At 38.8% G+C, this 21,303-nt stretch overlaps 1 protein-coding gene across 1 annotated transcript in view; it reads right to left on the bottom strand.

Annotated features, from left to right (window-relative positions):
* LOC122789044 overlaps positions 1–21,303 on the bottom strand; it is a 3,657,207-nt gene that overhangs the window by 2,754,536 nt on the left and 881,368 nt on the right. Inside the window, exon 5 of the mRNA XM_044056223.1 lies at positions 13,633–13,725. Coding sequence (XP_043912158.1) covers positions 13,633–13,725 — 93 coding nt within the window. The remainder of the gene's footprint in view (positions 1–13,632; positions 13,726–21,303) is intronic.

Genomic DNA, 21,303 nt, shown 5'->3' with positions numbered 1-21,303 from the left:
GAAACCCCGTAGCTTTCTAGCAAGTTCAAAGGCATGCTCTGGAAACCGCAGTCTCAGTGAAGCATAAGAGTGAGTCAGCAAACTCAAAGCGTGTGTCCCCATCCAGTTTCATAGCCAACTATCATAATTGTGGAGAAAGTCATGAGCCTAAAAGGGAAAATGTTTAGCTTGTAGCCAGCAATGTCACAAGTGCAATAAGTGGAATCATTTCAAAAGCTTTTGTAAAAAAAGGCACACACTTTTTATTAAAAGGGAACATTCAAACAAACAAGTTAATCAGTTAGAAAGCTGTGACATAGGGTCATGTACTTTTTATGTTGATGGTGTGTCAGTGCTTCATGAAACAGTCAATGCAGTAGATTTATGAGCAAAGAATAAAGTATTTTGTACTGTTCAGATGAATGGAAAATCCACAGAGTGGCAGGCTTGAAGCTTAGACACCTGTCTGGCAGAAGTATGGGCTAACAAAAGAACAGTCTTACAAGAGCAATGTTGCAAGGGAGTTGAAGTTGCAGGCCCAAAACAAAATTTAACATCCCAGGTAGAAGGAACAGGTTTCCTGGGAGGTCTAATATGAAGGACACCTTTTAGGAATTGCTTAGCCTCAAATATAGAAGCTAAAGAGGAGAGAAAGGCAGACAAGGAGAGAGAGCTGTTAAACGAGCCTTAACCGAAGAATAAGCAAACCAGAATTGAGCAATTCAAACAGAAATGAGAGACCCAAAGGTTTATCTACAGAAAGTGGATCCAGGTTTTGAGAAAGACACCAAACAGAAAAACCTCTTCCATTTGGATAAATAGGATTTCCTCGTACTGGGTTTCCCAGCCTCCTGCAGGACCCTAAGCACATCCTCATAAACAAGGTGTCTATGTGGAATCAAAATCCTATCATCCACATTGTCAGTTGAAGAGTAGACAGGTGGGGAAGGATGAGAGATTCCTTGTCTTGTGTGAGAGCATCCACCCTGTGAGGTAACTTGTGATGACTGCCTTTGGCTAAATACAGAAGAGGGAACCAATGCTGTCTCGGCCAAAAGGGAGTTACCAACAAGATTTTGGGAGCATCCTTTTGAATTTTGAATAGGACTTTTGGAATGAGGGGAAGAGAAAGAGACGCATAAAGAAACATCCCCTTCCAAGAAAAAGATAGGACATCAACCTTCCAAACCAGAGGACCTGGGACTCTGGCACAAAAAAGAGGAGGTTGTCTGTAAAGAGGGGAGGCAGATAGATCTATCTGAGGAGTACCCCAGTGGTGGACAATGTGCAGAAACACATCCCTGTGAAGCATCCATTCATGGGACTGAGCTAAGGACCTGCACAGAGTGTCTGCCACAATGCTTTAACCTGAGGAAATGTAAACTGCCTGAAAGTCACTTGATACTGGACAGCAGGATCTCACACCAGGAGTGCCAACCGGCAAAGAAGATAAGATCTTGTTCCTCTCTGTTTGTTTACATAGCACATCACTGTGTTATTGTCTGTAAATAACTTGAGAGATCCTTGGGACAAATGAGGATGAAAAGCCTGAAGTTCCAGCAGAAGATCTCTCATCTCTTTGACACTGATGTGCTCTTTCTGTTGAAGAGGTGACCCACACCCCTTGTACCTTTAGGGACCCAAAATCTGCTCCCTAACCCACAGCTGAAGCATCTGTTTACAGCTTGCGATAGGAAAGAGGAAGATAAAAAAAGAGCACTAGATTTAGAGACAACTGCTGGATCCACCAGTGAAGTTCCTTCTTGAGACAAGGAAGAAGAGGAACTCCAAATTCTAGGAGGTGCACATGCTGGAGCCAAACTCACTTCAGAAACAACTGAAACTTTCTCATGTGGAGACTGGCCAGAGGGAGCATAGGGATGGTGGATGTCATGAATCCCAGGGCTCTCAGAAACTCCCTGGCAGTAATAGAGGCCAGAGGAAGAAGAGTTTGAAAGAAGTAAATGAGTGTCAAGGCCTTGAGAGGAGACAGGGATGCTAGCATAGGCACCATCTGAATTCTGCTCCCCATGAAAAACATGGTCCTGAGAAGGAGTCAGTAAAGACTTTTTGAAGTTTATTGTGAACCCCATGCTTTGTAGAAGGGAAATAGCAAAATGAAGATTTTGTAAGAGGATCACTGGAGAGGATGTCTGAAACAGGAGGTCATCCAATTAAGGAAATACCTGGATCCCCTGAATCCTGTAAAAAACAATCACAGGAGCAAGGCATATCATGAATACCTTTGGGGCAGTAAAAAGGCCAAATGGCAAACCAGAGAACTGAAAATGCCAGGAAGCAACAGAAAAATGAAAAATCTTCTTGAAAAGGGGTTGGATCGGAATATGGATATAAGCATCACTGAGATCCAGAGACACCATGTAAGCCTGAGATAGCAAAAGAAGAAAAGTCTCCCGGGACAACATTTGAAAGGAGGGCACCTGCAGAAAAGTGTTTAGATGAGAGAGGTCTAGAACTACCCTCTTTTCTGGGTACTAGAAACATCCTGGAGTAAAATCCCTTCCTCGTGTGGGACACAGGCACCTCTTGAATAGTAACCAGAGTCAAAAGATCCTGAAGCACGTCTGGAAAAAAGAGTTGTTCTTGAGGTGACTAAGGAACACCCATAAAATGGGGAAGGGATTTCCAAACCATGAAATAACCCTGATTAATAATGGACTGGAACCAGGAATCCTGAGTAATCTGTCACCAAACAGGAAAGGAGAAAGGTGAAGAGAAGAAGGTGGCTGATAAGAACAGGATAGTCAGACAGCACCTGGTTTATCTAGAAAAGGAGACTTCTGAGGCACTGAAGTCTGAGTGGCCTTAGCAGGAGGAGCCCACTTGCCACCTTTTTTGCCCTTAGATGGAGGGTGAGATTGCCTGTGAACAAAGGCTGGCTTATTAGGGTAGATTCTCTGAAATTTAGTTAGAGGAGAAACAAACATTTAAGGTCCTGTACACCCTTGCCTTATCATGAAGAGACTTAAGCATCTCTCAGCAGTAGTTTCACCAAACAAGTGTTTATTATCAAGAGAGGCATCCATCAACTGAGCCTTAATATCACCAGGCAAAGGTTGAAGCTGAAGCCAAGAATTCCTCCTCATCACTGACCCAAAAGCAGCATACCTAGAGGAAGCATCTTCAACCCGTACATAACCTTTTCCCAATTGTCCTGGGACAGGGAGTCAACAAATACCTGTCCCTTTTTTTCCTTTTCCCCTTTTTTTTTTTTTTTTTCCCCCCCTTTTTTTTTTTGGGCCCTCCTTTTTTTTTCCTTTCTCTTTTTTTTTTTTTGGGGGTTTCCCCCCCTCTCCCCTCCCTTTTTTTTTTCCCCCCCCTTTTTTTTGGGGCTTTCTTTTTTTTTTTTTCCCCCCCTTCCCCCCTTTTTTTTTTTTTGGGGGGGGCCTGTTTTTTTTTTTGTGTTTTCCCCCCTTTTTTTTTTTTTTTTTTTTGGGGCCCTTTTTTTAAAATTTTCCTTTAAAAAAGGCGGGTTTTTTTAAAAAATTTTGGGGTTTTTTTTTTTTCCCCCTTTTTTTAAAAAAAAACCCCCAAAAAAAAAAAAAATTTTTTTTAAAAGGGGCTTTTTTTAAAAAAAAATTTTGGGGGGAAAAAAAAAAAAATTTGAAAAAAAACCCCCTTTTTTTTTGGGGGCCCCTTTTTTTTTTTCCCCCCTTTCCCCCCTTTTTTAACCGGGGGGGCCCCCCCCAAAAACCCAAACCCGGGGGTTGTTTTTTAAAAAATTTTTTAAATTTTTAAACCAAAAAATTTTTTTTTTAAAAAGGGGAAAAGGCCCATTTTTTTTTAAAAAAAAAAAAGGGGAAAATTTTTTCTGTAAAACCAAATTTTTTTTTTTAAAAAAAGGGTTTTTTTTTTTTTTGGGCCCCAAAAACCCCCTTTTTTCCCCCCGGGGGTGGTTTTTTTAAGTTCTTTTTTTGGGGGCCCTTTTAATTTGTTTTTAAAAAAATTTTTTTTGGGGGTTTAAAAATTTTTTTCCCGGGGGTTTTAAAGAAAAACCCAAAATTTTTTTGGGAAAAATTTTCCCCTTTAAACCCCCAAAAAAAAAAAAATTTTTTTTTAAAAATTTTGGGGGGGGGAAAAAAAAAAAACCCCCAAAAAAATTTTTTCCCAAAAAAAATTTTTTTAAAATTTTTTTTTAAAAAAATTTTTTTTTGGGTTTTAAAAAAAATTTAAAAACCCCCTTTTGCCCCCTTTTTCCCCCCCTTTTTTTTGGTTGTTTTTCCCCCCCCCCTTTTCTTTTTTTTTTTTTCCCCCCCTTTTTTTTCCCCCTTTCCCCCTTTTTTCCCCCCTTTTTTTTTCCCCCTTTAAACCCTTTCCCTTTTTTTTTTTTTTTTTTTTTCCCCCCCCCCCCCCCCCTTTTTTTCCCCCCCTTTTTTTTCCCCCCCCCCCTTTTTTCCCCTTTCTTTTTCCCCTTTTTTCCCTTTTTTCCCCCCTTTTTTTCCCCCCCCCCTTTTCCCTTTTTTTCCCCCCTTTTTCCCCCCTTTTCCCCCCTTCTTTTTTCCCCCTTTCTTTTTTTTTTTTTTTCCCTGTTTTTTTTCCCCTTTTTTTCCCTTTTCTTTTTTTTTTTTTTCCCTGTTTTTTGTTTGTTTTTTTTCCCTTTTTGTTCCTTCTTTTTTTCTTTTTTCTCTTTTTTTTTTTTTTCCCCCCCTTTTTTTCCCTTCCTTTTTTCCCCTTTTTTTCCTGGGGTTTTTTTTTTTTTTTCCCCCTTCCTTTTTTTGGGGGGTTTTTTTTTTTTTGGGGGGGGTTTTTTCTTTTTTTTTTTTTGGGGGCCCCCCCCCTTTTTTTCCCCTTTTTCTTTTTTTGGGCCCCCTTCCCCCCCCCTTTTTTTTGGGGTTTTTTTTGTCTTCTCTTTTTTCCCTTTTTTTTTTTTTTTTCCCTTTTCCCTTTTTTTTTTAAAATTTTCCCCCCGGGTTTTTGGGTTTCCCCCCCTTTTTTTTCCCCCTTTTCCCGGTTTTTTTTCTTTTTTTTTTTCCCATTTTTTTAATTCCCTTTTATTTTTTTCCCCCCCCCTCCCTTTTTCCCCCTTTTCCCCCCCCTTTTTCTTTTTTTCCCCCCTTTTCCTTTTTCCCCCTTGGTTTTTTCCCCCTTTTTTACTCCCCCCCCCTTTTTTTTTTCCTTCCCCCCCCCCTTTTTTCTCTTCCTCCCCCTTTTTTTCCCCCCCCCCCCCCCTTTTTTCCCCCCCTTTTTTTTCCCCCCCCCCCCCCCTTTTTTTCCCCCCTTCCCCCTTTTCCCCCCTTTTTTTTTTTTTTTTTTCCCCCCCCCCCCCCCCCTTTTTTTTTTTTTTTCCCCCCCCCCCCCCCCCCTTTTTTCCCCCCCCCCCCCCGGGGGGGGGGTTTTTTTTTTTTTTTTTCCCCCTTTCCGCCCTTTTTTTGGGGGTTTTTTTTTTTGGGGGTTCCCCCCCCCCGGGGGGCCCTTTTTGGGGGGCCCCCGCCCCCCCTTTTGGGCCTCCCCGGGTCTCCCCCCCCCTTTCCCCTTTTTTTTCCCCCCCCTCCCCCCCTTTTTCCCTCTTTTTTTTCCCCCCCCTTTTTCCCTTTTTTTTCCCTTTTTTTCCCCCCCCTTTTTGCCCTTTTTTTTCCCCCCCTTTTTTTTTTTAAATTCTTTTTTTTTCCCCCTTTCTTTTTTTTTTTCCCCCCCCCTTCCTTTTTTTTTCCCCCACCCGGGGGTTTTTTTTTTTTCCCCCCTTTTTTTTTCCCCCCTTTCCCCCCCCCCCCCCCTTTTTTTTCCCCTTTCTTTTTTTGTTGTTTTCCCCCCCCCCCCCCCTTTCTTTTTTTTTTTTTTTTCCCTCCCCCCCCCTTTTTTCCCCTCCCCCCTTTTCCCCCTGTTTTTTTCCCCCCCCCCCCCCCTTTTTTCCCCTTTTTTCCCCACCCCCCCTTTTTTTGGGGGGGCCCGGGGGCCCCCCCGGTTTTTCCCTTTTTTTTTCCCCCTTTTTTTTTTCCCCCCCCCCCCCCCCCCTTTTTTCCTGTTTTTTTTTTTCCCCCCCCCTTTTTTTTTCCTTTTTTTTTCCCCCTTTTTTCTTCCCCCCCTCCTTTTTTTTCCCCCCCCTTTTTTTTCCCTTTCCCCCCCCCCCCCCCCTTTTTTTTCCCCCTTTTCCCCCCCCTTTTTCCCCTTTTTCCCCTCCTTTTTCGTTTTTTTTTTTTCCCCACCCCCCCCCCCCCCCCGGGGTTTTCCCCCCCTTTTTTTGTTTTTTCCCCGTTTTTTTTTTTTTCCCCCTGTTTTTTCTCTTTTTTTCTTTTTCACCCTTTCCCCCCCCCTTGTTTTTCCCCACCCCCTTTTTTTCCTTTTTTTTTTTCCCCCCCCCTTCTTTTTGTCTCTCTGTCTCTTTCTTCCCTGTTTTTTTTTCCTTTTCCTTTTTTTCCCTCCCCCTTTTTTTTTTTTTTCCCCCCTTTTTTTTTTTCCCCCAAAAATTAAACCCCCCCCTTTTTTTTTTTCCCCTTTTTTTTTCCTTTTTTTTTAAAATTCCCACTTTCCCCCCCCCCCCCTTTTTTTTTTTCCCCCTTTTTTTTTAAAAAAAATTTTTTTCCCCCCTCCCCCTTTTTCCTTTTTGGAATTTCCCCCCCCCCCCCCCATTTTCCCCCTTAAACCCCCCCCCCTTTTTCCCCCCCCCGGGGGTTTTTTTTGGGGGGTTTTTCCCCCCTTTCCTTTTTTTTTTCCCCCCCTTTCCTCCTTTTTTTTCCCCCCTTTCTTCCCCCCCCCCTTTTTTTTTTCCCCCACCCCCCCTTTTTTTTTTTCCCCCCCCTTTTTTTGGGGGCCCCTTTTTTTCCCCCCTTCTAAAAAAATTTTTTTTCCCTTTTTTTTTTTTGGGGGCCCTTTTTTCCCCTTTTTTTCCCCCGGGGGGCCCCCCCCTTTTTTTTTTTTTCCCCCCCCTTTTTTCCCCCCCCTTTTTTTTTTTTTTTTCCCTTTTCCCCCCCCCTTTTTTTCCCCCCCCTTTTTTTTCCCCTTTTTTTTCCCCCCTTTCTCCCCCCCACCTTTTGCCCCCCCCGTTTTTTTTTTTTCCCCCCTTTCCCCCTTTTTTTTTTTTAAAAAAAAAGGGGTTTTTTTTAAATTTTTTTTTCCCCCCCCCCCGGGGACTTTTTTTTCCCCTTTTTCCCCCTTTTTCTTTTTTTTTTTTTAAAAAAAACCCAAAAACCCCCCCTTTTTCCCCCCCCTTTTTTCCGGCCCCCTTTTTCCCCCCCCCCCCCCTTTTCCCATTTTTTTTTTTTTTCTTTGTTTTTTTTTCCTTCCCCTTTTCTTTTCCCCCCCTTTTTTTTTAAAATTTTTTTTCCCCATTTTTTCCTTCTTTTTTTTTTTTTCCCCCCCCCCCCTTTTTTTTTTTCCCCCCTTTCCCCCTTCCTTTTTTTTTCCCTTTTTTTTCCCCCCCCTTTTTTTTTTTTTTTTAAATTTTTTTTTTTTCCCCCCCCTTTTTTTCTTTTCCCTTTTTCCCCTTTTCTATTTTTTTTTTTTTTTTTCCCCCCCCTTTACCTTTTTCCTTCTTCCCCCCCCCTTTTTTTTTTTTTTTTTTTTTCCCCCCCCTTTTTCCCTTTTTTTTTTTTTTTTTCCCCCCCCTTCTCTTTTTTCCCCCTTTTTTTCCCCCCCTTTTTTTCTCTTTCTTCCCCTTTTTTTTTTCCCCCTTTTCCTTTTTTTTTTTTTTCTTTTTCCTTTTTTTCCCTTTTTTTTCCCTTTTTTTTTTTTTTCCCCCCCCCCTTTTTTTCTCTCTTCTCTTTTTTTTTTTTTTTTTCCCCCTTTTTTTTTTTTTTTTGTTTTTTTTTCATTTCTTTTTCCCCCCCCCTCTCTTTTTTTTTTTTGTTTTTTTTTTCTTTTTTTTTTTTGTTTTGTTTTTGTTTTTTTTTTTTTTTTTTTTTGTGTTTTTTTTTTTTTTTTTTTGTTTTTTTTTTTTTTTTTTTTTTTTTTTTGTTTTTTTTTTTTTTTTTTTAAATTATTTTTTTTTTTTGGGGTTTTTTTTAAAATTTGGAAAAAAATTTTTCTTTTTTTTTTAAAAAAAAAATTTTTTTTTTTTAATTTTTTTTTTTTTAAAAAACATTTTTTAAAAAAAAAATTTTTTTTAAAAAATTTTTTTTTTTAAATTTAAAAACAAAAAAAAAAATTTTTTAAAAAATTTTTTTTAAAATAAAAAATTAACAAAAAAAAACAAAAATTTTTTTTTTTAAAAAAAAAATTTTAAAAAAAAATTTTTTTTTAATTTTTTAAATATTTTTTTTAAAAAATTTTTTTTAAAACCCAAAAAAAAAAAAAAATTTTTTTCCTAAAAAAAAAAATTTAAAAAAATTTTTTTAAAAAAAAAAAAAAAATTTTAAAATTTTCCCCAAAAAAAGGGGGGGGTTTTTTTTTTTTAAAAAAATTTTTTGCCCCCCTTTTTTTTTAAAAAAATTTTTTTTAAAAAAAATTTTAAAAATTTTTTTAAAAAAAGGGGGAAAAAACCCCCCTTTTTGGGGAAAAAAAACCCCCAAAAAAAAAAAAAATTTTTTTTTAAAAACCCAAAAAAAAAAATTTTTTTTTTTTTTTTAAAAAAAAAGAAAAAAAATTTTTTTAAAAAAAAAAATTTTTTTAAAAAAAAAAAAAAAAAAAAAATTTTTTTGGAAAAAAGGACAAAAAAATTTTTCCCCTTTTTCCCCCAAAAACCAAAAAGGGAAAAATTTTTTTTGGCCCAAAATTTTTAAAAAAAGGGAAAAAAAAAAAATTTTAAAAACCCCAAAATATAAAATTTGGGTTTTAAAAAAAAAAAAATTTTTTTTAAAAAAAAAACCCCTTTTTTTAAAAAAAATTTTTCCCCGAAAAAAAAAAAGGGAAAAATTTTTTTTCCTTGGGGGGAAAAAAACCCCGGGGGGGGAAAAAAAAAAAAAAAGGGGAAAACTTCAAATTTTAAAAAACGAAAAATTTTAAAAAAAAAATTAAAAAAAAAAAAATTTAAAAACCCTTTAGTAAAAACCTTTAAAAAAAATTTTTCAAAAAAAAAAGGGGTTTTTTTCCCCCCCAAAAAAGGGAAAAATAAAAAAAAAAAATTTTTTGGGAAAAAAACCGGGGGGAAAAACCCTTTTAAAAAAATTTTTAAAAAAAAAAAAAAAACACAAAAAAAGGTTTTTTAAAAAAAAAATGGGTCAGCTTTAGGGGTCAAAAATAATTCCTAATGAGACTGAGGTACTGTATATAACCTATCAGACTTCATTGAAGCAGGAGTTTGACTATCAGGTACCATAAAAGCAGAGAGAAAAACATTTTCTAAATCTGTCAACACAGGAGGAATGGCTGTAGAATTTGACATTTCCTATAGTAACAAATAATACATTTTCTGTACCATGGGAATTTCATTCTGCTGCCACTGAAAATCCTCTTTCATATTACATAAAATTGCTGATAAAGATATTCAAATTCTTAAGAAATTCCAGAGGTAAAACCCTCACCCATGTAAATCCTGTTCTTCTGACTGAAAATCCATGTCAGGAAGAGAAAAAACATTTTTCCTTTTCATGTCTGAAGAAACACAAGACAGGGAAAAATCACCAATAAGTTCCTTAGTAAATCCTCTCTGTGGAAAAAATTGTAACAGGAGACTACAAATATTTCATATTTTTTTCCTGGAAAATGATCTACTCTCTGCAGATATACTAATCCCAGAAACAGGTCCCATATGCCCACTAAGTGAAGAACCTTCACGGACTTCTTCCACTAAGACCGATAAAAGTGGTTCTCCTTCACCCAGCAAGGACATCCCTACAGCCACAGAAGACATAGCTATTCCCCTGGTCATTAATGTCTGCATATAGTACACCAAGGGGACAGAGGAAAAAGAAGAGTAGTCTAAGGAGCAACAAGCGATCATACTAGGGTCATCCACCAGTAACTGAGGTGCAATCTCAAAAAAAGGCATAGCAAAATTAATTTAAAATGGGTGGCGAAAGCCAAACACACTCTGGCTAGGCTTATAAATGCCCTAGGTCAGATAGCCTAGTATGAACCTATGAACAGGATAGCCAAAGACTCCCTGACAACTTTCTTTTACTACTTGACAGGGAAAGGTAAAACTGCAGAGACAAGAGATTGCTCCACCAGTAATATGAGAAAAAGACCTTGAAAGTGGGTAGCAGACTGTCTAAATGTATTAGTAAAGTGCACAGCAGAGAACAAATTTTTATAAAGTAAGCAAACCCTTAACAGCAGTGTATCCTCTCCTCAATGCACATATACAAAAACCTTTAGTAAAACATCCTTCAATAATAGAATTTTTCTTGCAAAATGTTGAGATAAGCATTTACATATATAATCCCTTAGAAAGGCAACGAAAGACCAAAATCAATAATTTTACTTAGCAAAAGTATATAATTCTGTCAGAAAAACACAAGTGTGCCTCAGATAAACAAAAATAGTTGAAAGTTTTCCCTGACAGGGAACTTATCTTTTTAGCTTTGAAGGACCACTATCCAAATGACAGTTCCACAGGCCCATGGAAGGATACTCTTCAGTGATTAAAAAAAAAAAAGGTCTGAAACCTTTTGGAATCCAATCATCTTTATATGGAGGTCTGCTTAAGTTCTGACTGCTGGGTGCTTGGAAGGTGCCTTTTAGCATTATAAGATGTCTGGTCACAAGGTGTAGGAGTCATTTAGCTTTGGCTACTGTAATAGTGATCTATGCGTGCACAGCAGCAGATTTTATCATAATTGTGAGGTAGATCCTTGAAAAGGCAAAACAACATTAATTGGATACCTACACGTACTGCACTGGTTAAAGAATGATCGTTGACTGTATCAGTCATGAGAAACTCTGGGTCCCCCCGAGAATCCTTGGCCTAACAATTCACCTCATAGTTCTCAAGCATACTCTTCACATCAATCAGTCAAACAACAGCATTTCAAACAAAGCAAGAAGCAAACAGAATGATTTGGAATTGGTAAGGGTGTATGACAAAGCTGCGTACTTTCTTTACATCTGATTAATTTTTATGCAGCACAAACAATCAGAGAAATACTATAACATGAAGAAAGTCGAGGAAAAAAAATTATAAGCAACCTTCACTATTGCTGGTGATGATTATGCCACTTCACTAGCTGAAAGTAAAGGTTATCTGAAATATCTGCTTATCAGGAATAAATACAGTCTCAAAACATGTTTGCACCTTAATGTGAAGAAAAAGCTCTTAACAACTGGTAAAATTCAATATATTTACTCTTAATTGAGAAGAAAGAGAAATAGTAAACAGCTTTAGTTTTCTTGAATCAATAATCCTTAATGCTATAATGAGAACTCAAGCAGTCTGAAGACAAATAATCTTAGCAGAATCACCATGAAACATCTAGACAATATCCACAAGTGCAGAGATCACTGCATATGATAATTCAACTTGTACTAGTTATAATATTATCAGTAATGTCACATGGATGCAAAAGATAAAATAATGAATAAACATGATAAGAAGAAAGCAGTTGCGTTTAAATTATAGTGTTGGCAAAAAATACTGCATATACAATGAAATGCCCAAATAACAAATTAATCATTTTTGAAGAATTGTTCATTGGAGAGACAGCTGACAAGACTTTTATTTTCATACCTTGAAAATTTCATGCAAATGGAAAGATCATTAAAATAAAAGACACACTGCTTGGCAGCGTCAAACGTCAACATAAATCAGGAATTCTCAATGTGCTGGATGGATTCTTAACTTCTAGTCGAGCAACAGGAGGTAGAACAACAAATAAGTGAACACATAATGGTTGATTGTTCTATTAAGTGGAAGTTCAATACATTGCCAACAGAACATAGTGGAAAAGGAATGTAAGCACCCTGCCACACCATCAACAAGAACTAAAATGATCACTGCAATAAAAAAAATAAATAATGCATTAACATCTTCCCCTCCAATTTATAAAGTCACAAACACTCAGCCCTCTCAGTCACAAAATCAAAGTCCAGCAGAAAATCAAAGTACCCTTGTACTGCACTGCGATCAGTTTATTGAAAGGGTCCAGGTGTCCCTATAATAGCAATAGTGAAAAACAATTTATAGACGGGCTGATGTAATAGCTACACTGATGGATTCCTCTGGTGTTTAATCTTCTGACTGAAGACAGAACACAGTGTGGGACAACTATCCATAAGTCAACATCAAATTGATTACATGAGCGCACGCTTGCACACACAAACACACACACACACACACACACACACACACACACACACACACACACACACACACACGTCTTCCAAGTCATTTTTGAATGAAACCAATATGTTTATACTTCTGGCAATTGTCTTCTGACAAGTACCACTACTTATGCATGCAGAAATATCTTGCTGTTTTACAATCAACAAGTGTCCTAAAATAAAAAATATATATAAGCATGACAAAACTGAATGAGAATTATGTTTTTCAACATATTAGTTGGTTATACATCATATGTAATTTAACATCTAACAAACTATATAAAATAACAGTGACAAATATGTGTAACGTAATCATCATAAAAATAAAGGGAAAAGAAAAGAAAATCCCATTTCATATAAGCTTAATAATTCACTGAGGCTAAGACTGAGTTAATTTGGACAGCCAATTATGAATCATCTTAGACAAAATACTACAGACTATTATGATACAGTGTAGAAAAGCACAAAAGTTACACATGTATAGCAATCATCACCTAAGTATTTCAGAAGCTTAAAAACCTCATGAAATTCAGTCTACAGACCTCACTGCTAAAAAAGTATCATGAGTTATAAAATGTTGAAATCTTAAATATTCTGTCTATATCTATCCCTGTGCAGTTCTGAAAATGAGAAAATAAATATTTTTTTGAAAGACAACAATACGCATGTACATAAATTATTAATTTCAATGTGGGAGCTCCACAGCACCGCCAGCATGCTGCAGGCTACTGTTGTCAATCAAAGCAATAAATATTAGTCATAAAATACTCTACAGTTAGCAATAACAGCTGCAATATAATAAGCAAACTTCACTCAGGACAGTCATCTTCTTTACTTGCTTGCTTACTTATAACCTTTTAATTTCATTTATGTGCTTGAATATGGACATTTGGTACTCTTGTACTGGGTAAAATTTTACCCCGTTAAACTTAATCTGCACCTGTGCGATATATATGGTGTATGCCTGGCTAAACCCATAAATGCATACAGCTAAATGTTTCCCCATTATCAAAGCATTCTCAAATTCCCAGTTAAAGGAGCTAAAACGTCATCAGCATAAGACTGATTCATGTCCCAATGTATCCATTAGATGTCAAGCTACTAAACCTAGGCAGCTGACTGGGCAGCCTCAAATGCTACCTTGGTCTGTCTTGTCTTGCCTTCATTGAAGCTATACAGAACTTTTGAAAAGGGGTTTTTGGCTAGCTTAGTAATGATCTGAAGAGTGCATATTTGATTACTACAGATTCAACAAACAATGATATATTCTCAGACACAAATAACTGGTGAGATTTCAAATGAACAAGTAAGAAACCTGCTATACTGAATATAATAAATTCAAGAAGCAATCAGACAATAACTAAGTTGCAGTCTCATCATTCAGGCAACAGTGTGGCCATTTCTAAACATAAAAAAAACAAATGATGAAATACAGAAGTCTGAATAAAACCTTCCATGTTTAATCCAACAACAGATAAAAATTAACCATCAATTACTCACAGGGTTTTCAGAACAAAGCTTCTTTGAGGGTGGCCCCCCATCTTCTGGGTGCAACATGTAGTACAGCTTTACCTTGTTTGCATGTTTTTTACTCTAGAATAAAAAAGAAAAGACAATAAATGGTGGATCCCTTGCATAATTTCTGTAGGAACAAAAAAAGAAGTTGTGTATTCAACATAACATTCCATCTGTGTTGTTAATCTTCATTTATTCCTTGACATGTGGGTTCAGTTCTGAAATTGGAACAGACTCGGCCATACGACAGCTCGTAAGGGCCAAAAACTCTTGAGCTTTATCCCTATCCAGAATTCTCCTCCCCATTTTACCTCAGATCGAGTTTGCTGATTGACAGACAGAATAATTTATGCAGTGATTACTTTTGTGGAGACCATATCTAGTATAGGATTGTTAACAAAAATATGAATAAGGGCACAGCTTATTCCACCAAGAAATATAAAAAGGATGGGGGATGGAGGGAGGGGAGTCAAGGATAAATAAAGATCGAACACAGATGGAATGTTATAATGAATACATAAATTCTTTATCTGATGTTGTCAATCTTAATTTATCCCTTGACATGTGGTACAGAGTCCCCAGCTACTTTTACCTAGGGTGGACTCATGGAAGGATATTCCTGAGCACCATAGAACCAAAGGAAGCCCTTTCACTGGAGGCCAGATCCAATTTGTAATGAGTAATAAAGGTATGTGGGGTAGCCCAGGTCACTGCTGCACAAATGTCATCCATGGAGGCCATGAAGTGAAAAACTGTTGAAATGGCTATTGCCCTGGTAGAGTGTGCCTTAACAGGTCCAGGTAATTTAACCTTCCTGTTGGTGTATATGAAAGAAATGCAATATTTCAGCCATCTAGAAAGTGTTACTTTGGATACCAGTCTGCCTAGTCTAGTATTAGAAAAGGCATTAAACAGTTGATCAGATTTTCTGACAAGTCTTGCTCTATGTAGGTAAACATGCAATTGTCTGTGAACAACTAATAAATGAAAACAGTATTCACGTATTCACCTTTGTTGGAAAATTTTGGAAAGAAGACGGATAAATATATATAGTCTGGTAACAGCTTTTGGTAGGAAAGATGGATTGGTCCTTAAAGAAACTCCGCCTGGGTGAAAAATCAAATATGGAGACTTACAAGATAATGGATCTCTGAAGTCCTTCTAGCAGAGGTAATAGTTATTAGTAAGGCTATCTTCTAGGACAAGTAATTTAGCTCACAAGTGGCTGCAGGCTCAAAAGGGGAGTATATTAAAGTCTGAAGAACCAAACTGAGATCCCAAGGAACATACTGGTCTTTATAAGGAGGCTTCAGCATCAAGGTCCATTTCAGAAAGGTCTTACAGATTTTATGAGAGACATTAATGGAAAATCCTGTAAACCATTGTGAAAAATTGAAATAGCCACTAGTTGAATTCTGATAGCAGATACAGAAGGGTTCCTATTCCATGATCGTAGATGCATTTTGTCGAATGCGTCTTGATTGAACCTAAAAGAATGAAAAGGCAAAATAGCGAAGCAGTTTTTCAGTGAATTCTTTCCCTGGGAAAGAATTCACTTAGCCACTTTCGGCACTGTAGTGCGATCTCGGAGTTGGTATATTTAAGTAGGGGGGTGTGAGGGGCTATTATGTAATGTTTTAAAGGTTTTTTTTTTTTTTAAACAGCGATTTTTTTCCTTTGGAAAAAAACGCTCTTCTGAGGTTTCGATGTAAGCTTTCGCTTACATGCGGTCGATTAAAAAGAAGTTATGTACTTACCATAACTTTCCATGTTTGTACTCCATCTCGCCTATATTCTTGCTGGATGGGTTTGGGGCCGATATTCGTCTCTGACTTGGCCTATACTAAAGCTCGAGAGCTTTTTACTGGCTCGCGGATATCCCCTATCCCATGGCGCCTCACGGCAATTCCCCAGATCTAGTTTGCAAGAAAGTAATAAATACCTATTAGGTAATAATAATAAGAAAGAATCTGTAAAAATACAGGAAGGGATTAGAAACATAATCCATTCCAGGTGGAAATAAAGAGCAAAGTCAGGTAGCCCGAAAAAGAGGTCCACTAGATCCCCCAGAAACGGGAAGGGGGTTGGAGGGAGGGACGCAAGAATATAGGTGAGATGGACTACAAACATGGAACGTTATGGTAAGTACATAACTTCTTTATGTTATGTAGTCCTATCTCGCCGTAATTCTTGCTGGATGGGACAGCGTCCCTAGCACCTTTATCCCGGGTGGCTCAAGCGAAGAGACTCTTCAGCACAGTGGACCCAAAGGATGACCTATCCCGGGAGGCCAAATCCAATTTGTAATGAGTGACAAACGTATGTGGTCTTGCCCAAGTAGCTGCTGCACAAATAGTATCAACTGGGAGCCTAGATCTAAAGGCGCATGAAGTAGCTACAGCCCTAGTAGAGTGACCTTTAGCTTTTAACGATAATTGTCTACCAGCTTGTTGATAAGCAAAGGATATGCAATCCGAAAGCCATTTTGAAAGAGTAATTTTTGAAACAGGTAAGCCTTTCATTTTGTCAGAAAAGGAAACAAAAAGTTGATCAGATTTCTTGAATTCTTTGGTCCTTTGTATATAGAATCTGAGTATCCTGTGGACATCTAGCTGGTGAAGTCTATACTCTGATTTATTAGAGTGGTTTGGAAAAAACACAGGTAGCTCAATGGTAGTATTCAGGTTGTGTTCTGAGCATACCTTGGGGAGAAAGAAAGGGTTTGTCCTAATAGAGACTCTGTCGTTGTGAAAGATAATGTAAGGAGATTGAATAGTTAGGGCTTGAAGTTCTGAGACTCTCCTAGCCAATGTTATAGCTACCAAGAACAGGGTTTTCCAATGATAACAATTTTAAGTGTTTTAAGGTGTGGCTGTCTGTAAGAGACATTTTCTGTGCACACCTGTCGCATTTTTTGAAGCCCGAAGGGTGATGATCCTTATGATCTTTATCTTTATCTTTAGACATAGTTAAAGACTAAAAAATAAAAGTGTAAGGAAGAAGAAAATTTTTTTTTTTTTTTATAATAGTCACACACACACACAGGGAGGAATGGCCCTCTAACTTAAACAGGCACTATGGCCCTCTAATTTAAATGGGCCGTACAGTCCTAAGGGGAGAATAGGGGTTGAAAACTTTCAAAAAACAGACGTACAATACAGAAGAAACTATTAAGATATATATATATATATATATATATATATATATATATATGTATATATAAAACAGAAAAAGGTGATAGAAAAGGACACCATCATATTGGGTGACTTCAACTACCCGAATATAGACTGGGAACATTACTCAAGCCCTAACTTTCTAGCCCAACGGTTCCTGGAGTTCATAAATTCAAATGCCATGGAACAGCTAGTCACTGTTCCCATGAGAGGAGAAAATATACTAGATCTCATTGTCACAAACATGGGGACAAAATGCTCCACACCGGAAGTATATCCCTCATTGGTGAGATCTGATCATAAACTAATCTCACTGGAAATCCACATCCCGCCCCACCACAAACAAAAAAGACCATAGAGAAGAACTTCTCTAAAGCAAACTTCACACTACTCAAGACTGGTGTGGTATCTTTCAAGGCCCCTGAGCCAGAGGAAACCACAACCCAAGCTATGGAAGCCCTTACAAATGCCTTCTATGAACACCTCCAGGACTGCATGGATCAGGCAATCCCAAATAAAACCAAGACTCTTTCCACAAAGGGCAAACGTCCAGTCTGGTGGACCCCAGCCATTAACAAACTTTACAATAAGAGGAGAAAGCTATTACATGATAGAACAAAATCCATAAAAGAGAAGTCACCCCTGATCATTATTAGTAAAAATTACGAGCACTCATAAAATCAACTAAGGCCAATTTTGAGAGAAAAATTGCCATTGATTCAAAGGACAATCATAAGGCCTTTTTCAGCTATGTTAGGAACCTGGGTGGAAACTCCCAGATATGCTCAGAATTAGTCCAAAATGATACAAAAATCACTGAACCCACAGACATTGCCAACATACTGGCAGACAGGTTCAGTGCAAACTTCACCCCTCTCCCCTAAAGGAGAGATAACTATCCCAGCCGAGTGTAGCCTCCCGGACATCTCAAATGCGCAGGTGAAAGCTGCTCTCTCTAAAGCTAAAAACACAGCATCAATGAGACCGGATGGTGTCCCCGGCTGTGTGCTACACGAGCTAAATGAGGAATTAACCCTGCACATAAGGCAGCTGTTTAATCTCAGCCTTACCACAGGATACGTGCCCAAGGAGTGGCGACAGCAACTGTGGTCCCACTCCACAAAGGCGCCTCTACGGACCCTGGTAATTACCCCCCATAAGCTTAACAAGTCTAGTCTGCAAAGCTATGGAGAGGATCATAATGGAGCTCATAAACAAAGATATAGGGGACTTGCAGACATTGGACCCGACCCAGTTTGGCTTTGTCAAGGGAAGATCATGCCTTTTGAACTTGGTCGACTTCTTGAAACAGTCACCAAGGCCATTGATGAGGAAAGGCAGTCCATACAGCCTACCTTGACCTTGCAAAGGCTTTCACACAATACCCCACTCGGGTATTGTAGAAAAACTTACCAGCTTAAATGTAAACCCATATGTAACAAGATGGGTTGCAAACTGGCTTAAGGACAGAACCCACAGGGTTAGAGTTGCTGGCGCTGTGTCAGACTCCAAGCCAGTCACAAGTGGTGTCCCACAGGGCTCGGTCCTTGGCCCCTATTGTTTGGCATCTACTTCTCAGAAGTACAGGCCAGCATGGGAGGACTTTGGCTGACAAAGTTTGCAGACGACTGCAAACTGGGCACCATAGTGGAAAGTGCATCGGACACGGATATCCTTCAGAAGGGACTCACGGAAACAGATAGCTGGTGCCAGAGCCATGGTCTGAAGTTAAACGCCAAAAAATGTATAGTCATACCCTTCGGGAAAAACAAGGTAACCCCAAGCTACCATATAGGTGGCAATCCACTAAGCACAGAAGAGGTTATCAGGGACCTGGGGACCCAGGTTGACAGTGGCCTTTCTTTGACACTCACATTGCTAAAGTGGTTAGAAAGACCTTCTACATTGCCCACCTGATCATGAAGGGATTCACATCCAGATCTAGTGAGGTCATTGTTCCCTGTACTCTTCACTTATCAGACCAATGATCGAGTACAATGCCCCATTCGGGATGTATCTCACCCGACATCTGCAGCAATTGGAGAGACCCCAAAAGTTCCTCACCAAAAGGATAAAGGGACTCTAAAATCTGTCATATGCTGCCAGATTGAAGAAACTCCAGCTCTACTCAGTCGCATACCGCCTGCTCAGGGGTGACATGTGTCTCACATACAAGGCCATGTCCAACCCCGAATTAATGGACATGCTCCACCTCAAAAATCCAAATCCACCAAAACCACTAGAGCAAGCGACTTAAACCTTAGCACGGATATAAATAGGACGTGCTGGAGGGATAGATTTATCACTCAGAGACTTCCTATGCTGTGGAATAAAATCCTGGTCCATGTGAGGCAGAGCACCTCGCTGACTCTGTTCAAGAGAAATCTAGACCTGTGGATGGGAGATCGTAGGTTTACCCCGGGAATCATCTCTGTGTCACTGCTGGACAGAGGCACAACAAACTAATGGGCACAGTATTTTTTCATATAAGGGGTGGCGTAAGCCACAAAAATTTGGGCTAGGCTTATAAATGCCTTAGAGCAGATAGCCTAGTATAAACCTATGAACCTATGAACCTATGAACTAAATAAGTAAAAAAATCGTTCTACTTAGCCAATGAGCCAGTAAGACACAACCTTAAAACTTTCAAGGCAAACGAGATCTGGGGAATTGCCGTGAGGCACCATGGGATAGGGGCTGGCCTCGAGCCAGTAAAAAGCTCTCGAGCTTTAGTATAGGCAGAGTTGGAGCCGAATATTGGCTTTGAACCCATCCAGCAAGAATTACGGTGAGATAGGACTACATAACATTTATCGTTTGCTTTTGTAAGCATGCGATAATATAATATAGACCCGATGCAGAAGCCCCTCCTTCAAAACACGAGGTCAAAATGTGATAGGAGCTGAAAAATGGTCAATGTCATTATCATGAGACCAACATGAAAATATTTTCCAATTGCTACAATAAAGCTTTCTAGTGGAAGGTTTAAGACAGACCAAAATAATCTTATGGACTGGAGAAGACAATGTTATGCCTGCCAATCAATGGAAGTGGAGAAGCCATGCTGTGAGCTTTAGACTCTGAAAGTTCAGATGAACTAATCCTTCTGGATGGGATAAGATATCTGGAGCTAGGCCCAGAGTCTACAGTTGCTGAATGTGAGGTCAGAGGAAGGGGAACCAAATCTGTCAGGGCCAAAATGGGGTAATGAGGACCACTTTGCTCTTCAACCTGATTGCTTTCTTCATAAATTGAGGGATTAATGGAAATGGGGAACAGCATATAGAACAACTGAGGGCCAATTGTGAAGGACAGCATCTCTCGGGGACTCCAGAGAGGAGAATCAGGAGAAAGTAGCTGCTGGACTTGCTGTTTAGGGGCGATACAAAGTGGTTGTAGCAAGGCTGGCCCCAGCAGTGAAAAATAATTTGTGCCACTTTCGGATTGTGAGGCCACTCATGAGACATAATAATGATTCTTCCCAGCTTGTCTGCCATCACACTGGAAGTCCTCGGGATGTGCACTGCTATTAGAAAGTGGTTGGAAGAGATAGCTCACTGCCATACTCTGACTGCATTTGGACCAAGGGGGTAAGACTTGGTTCCCCCATTTGTTGATGTACCAGACCACTGATGTTATCTGTCTAGATCAAAATTGTCCCTGGAGGGAGAACAGTTTGAAAGACCTGCAACGCTAGCAGCACTGCTCTCATCTCTAGAACTTGGTATGCAAGCTGGCCTGTAAGAATGACTAAGTGCCTTGGACTGTCTTGCCCAAATAATGCCCCCTCAACCATTCTGAGTGATGTCTGTGATCGTTATGGCCTGGGGCTGAGGTGGGATGAAAGATCATCCTGCAAGAATTTCTTTGGAGTGGATCCACCAAAGAAGATCCTTTTTGCAACAGTTGGTTACCAAAATATGGTGCAACATTGGTTGACGAAGAATGGACCACTGGGATGCTAGAAGCCATTGTAGAATCCTCATGTGGAATATTGCTACAGGAACTGAAGTAATGGTCACAGCCATAGAACCTAAGGCCTGCAGGATCAGGCGTGTGGCTACTGTCTTGTTGTTGATGATTTTCCTGACTTGAAATCTGATCTTTTCTAGACAGGGGAAGGGAAATGAAACTATGTAAGTGTTTGTATTCAAATTTGCCTCTATAAATTCCAAATTTTGTGTCGGGACCAGCAGAAACGTCTCGGGGTTTACTGTGATACCGAGATCAGCACAAATCTGAAGGACATTTATTTATTTATTTAGTTATTTGTTTTGTTTATTTACTGGGTAATGTCCAACTGGGCATGAGGCCCATTTTCAGTGGAGGGCCAGGAATAAAAGCTCCATACATACAAATAGACAGTATTAAACAATCAAATTGAACACGCATCAACAATGTACAAAGCAAGTCAGTAAAGAACAATAAATAGCAAATAATTATTAAATTAACAAAAAAATGGCACAGTTAGAGATACAAACTG

This window comes from Protopterus annectens, chromosome 14.part0 (genome assembly GCF_019279795.1).
Source record: "Protopterus annectens isolate FY-2018-M chromosome 14.part0, PAN1.0, whole genome shotgun sequence".
NCBI lineage: Eukaryota > Metazoa > Chordata > Ceratodontiformes > Protopteridae > Protopterus > Protopterus annectens.
This window is presented reverse-complemented; position numbering and strand designations above follow the sequence as displayed.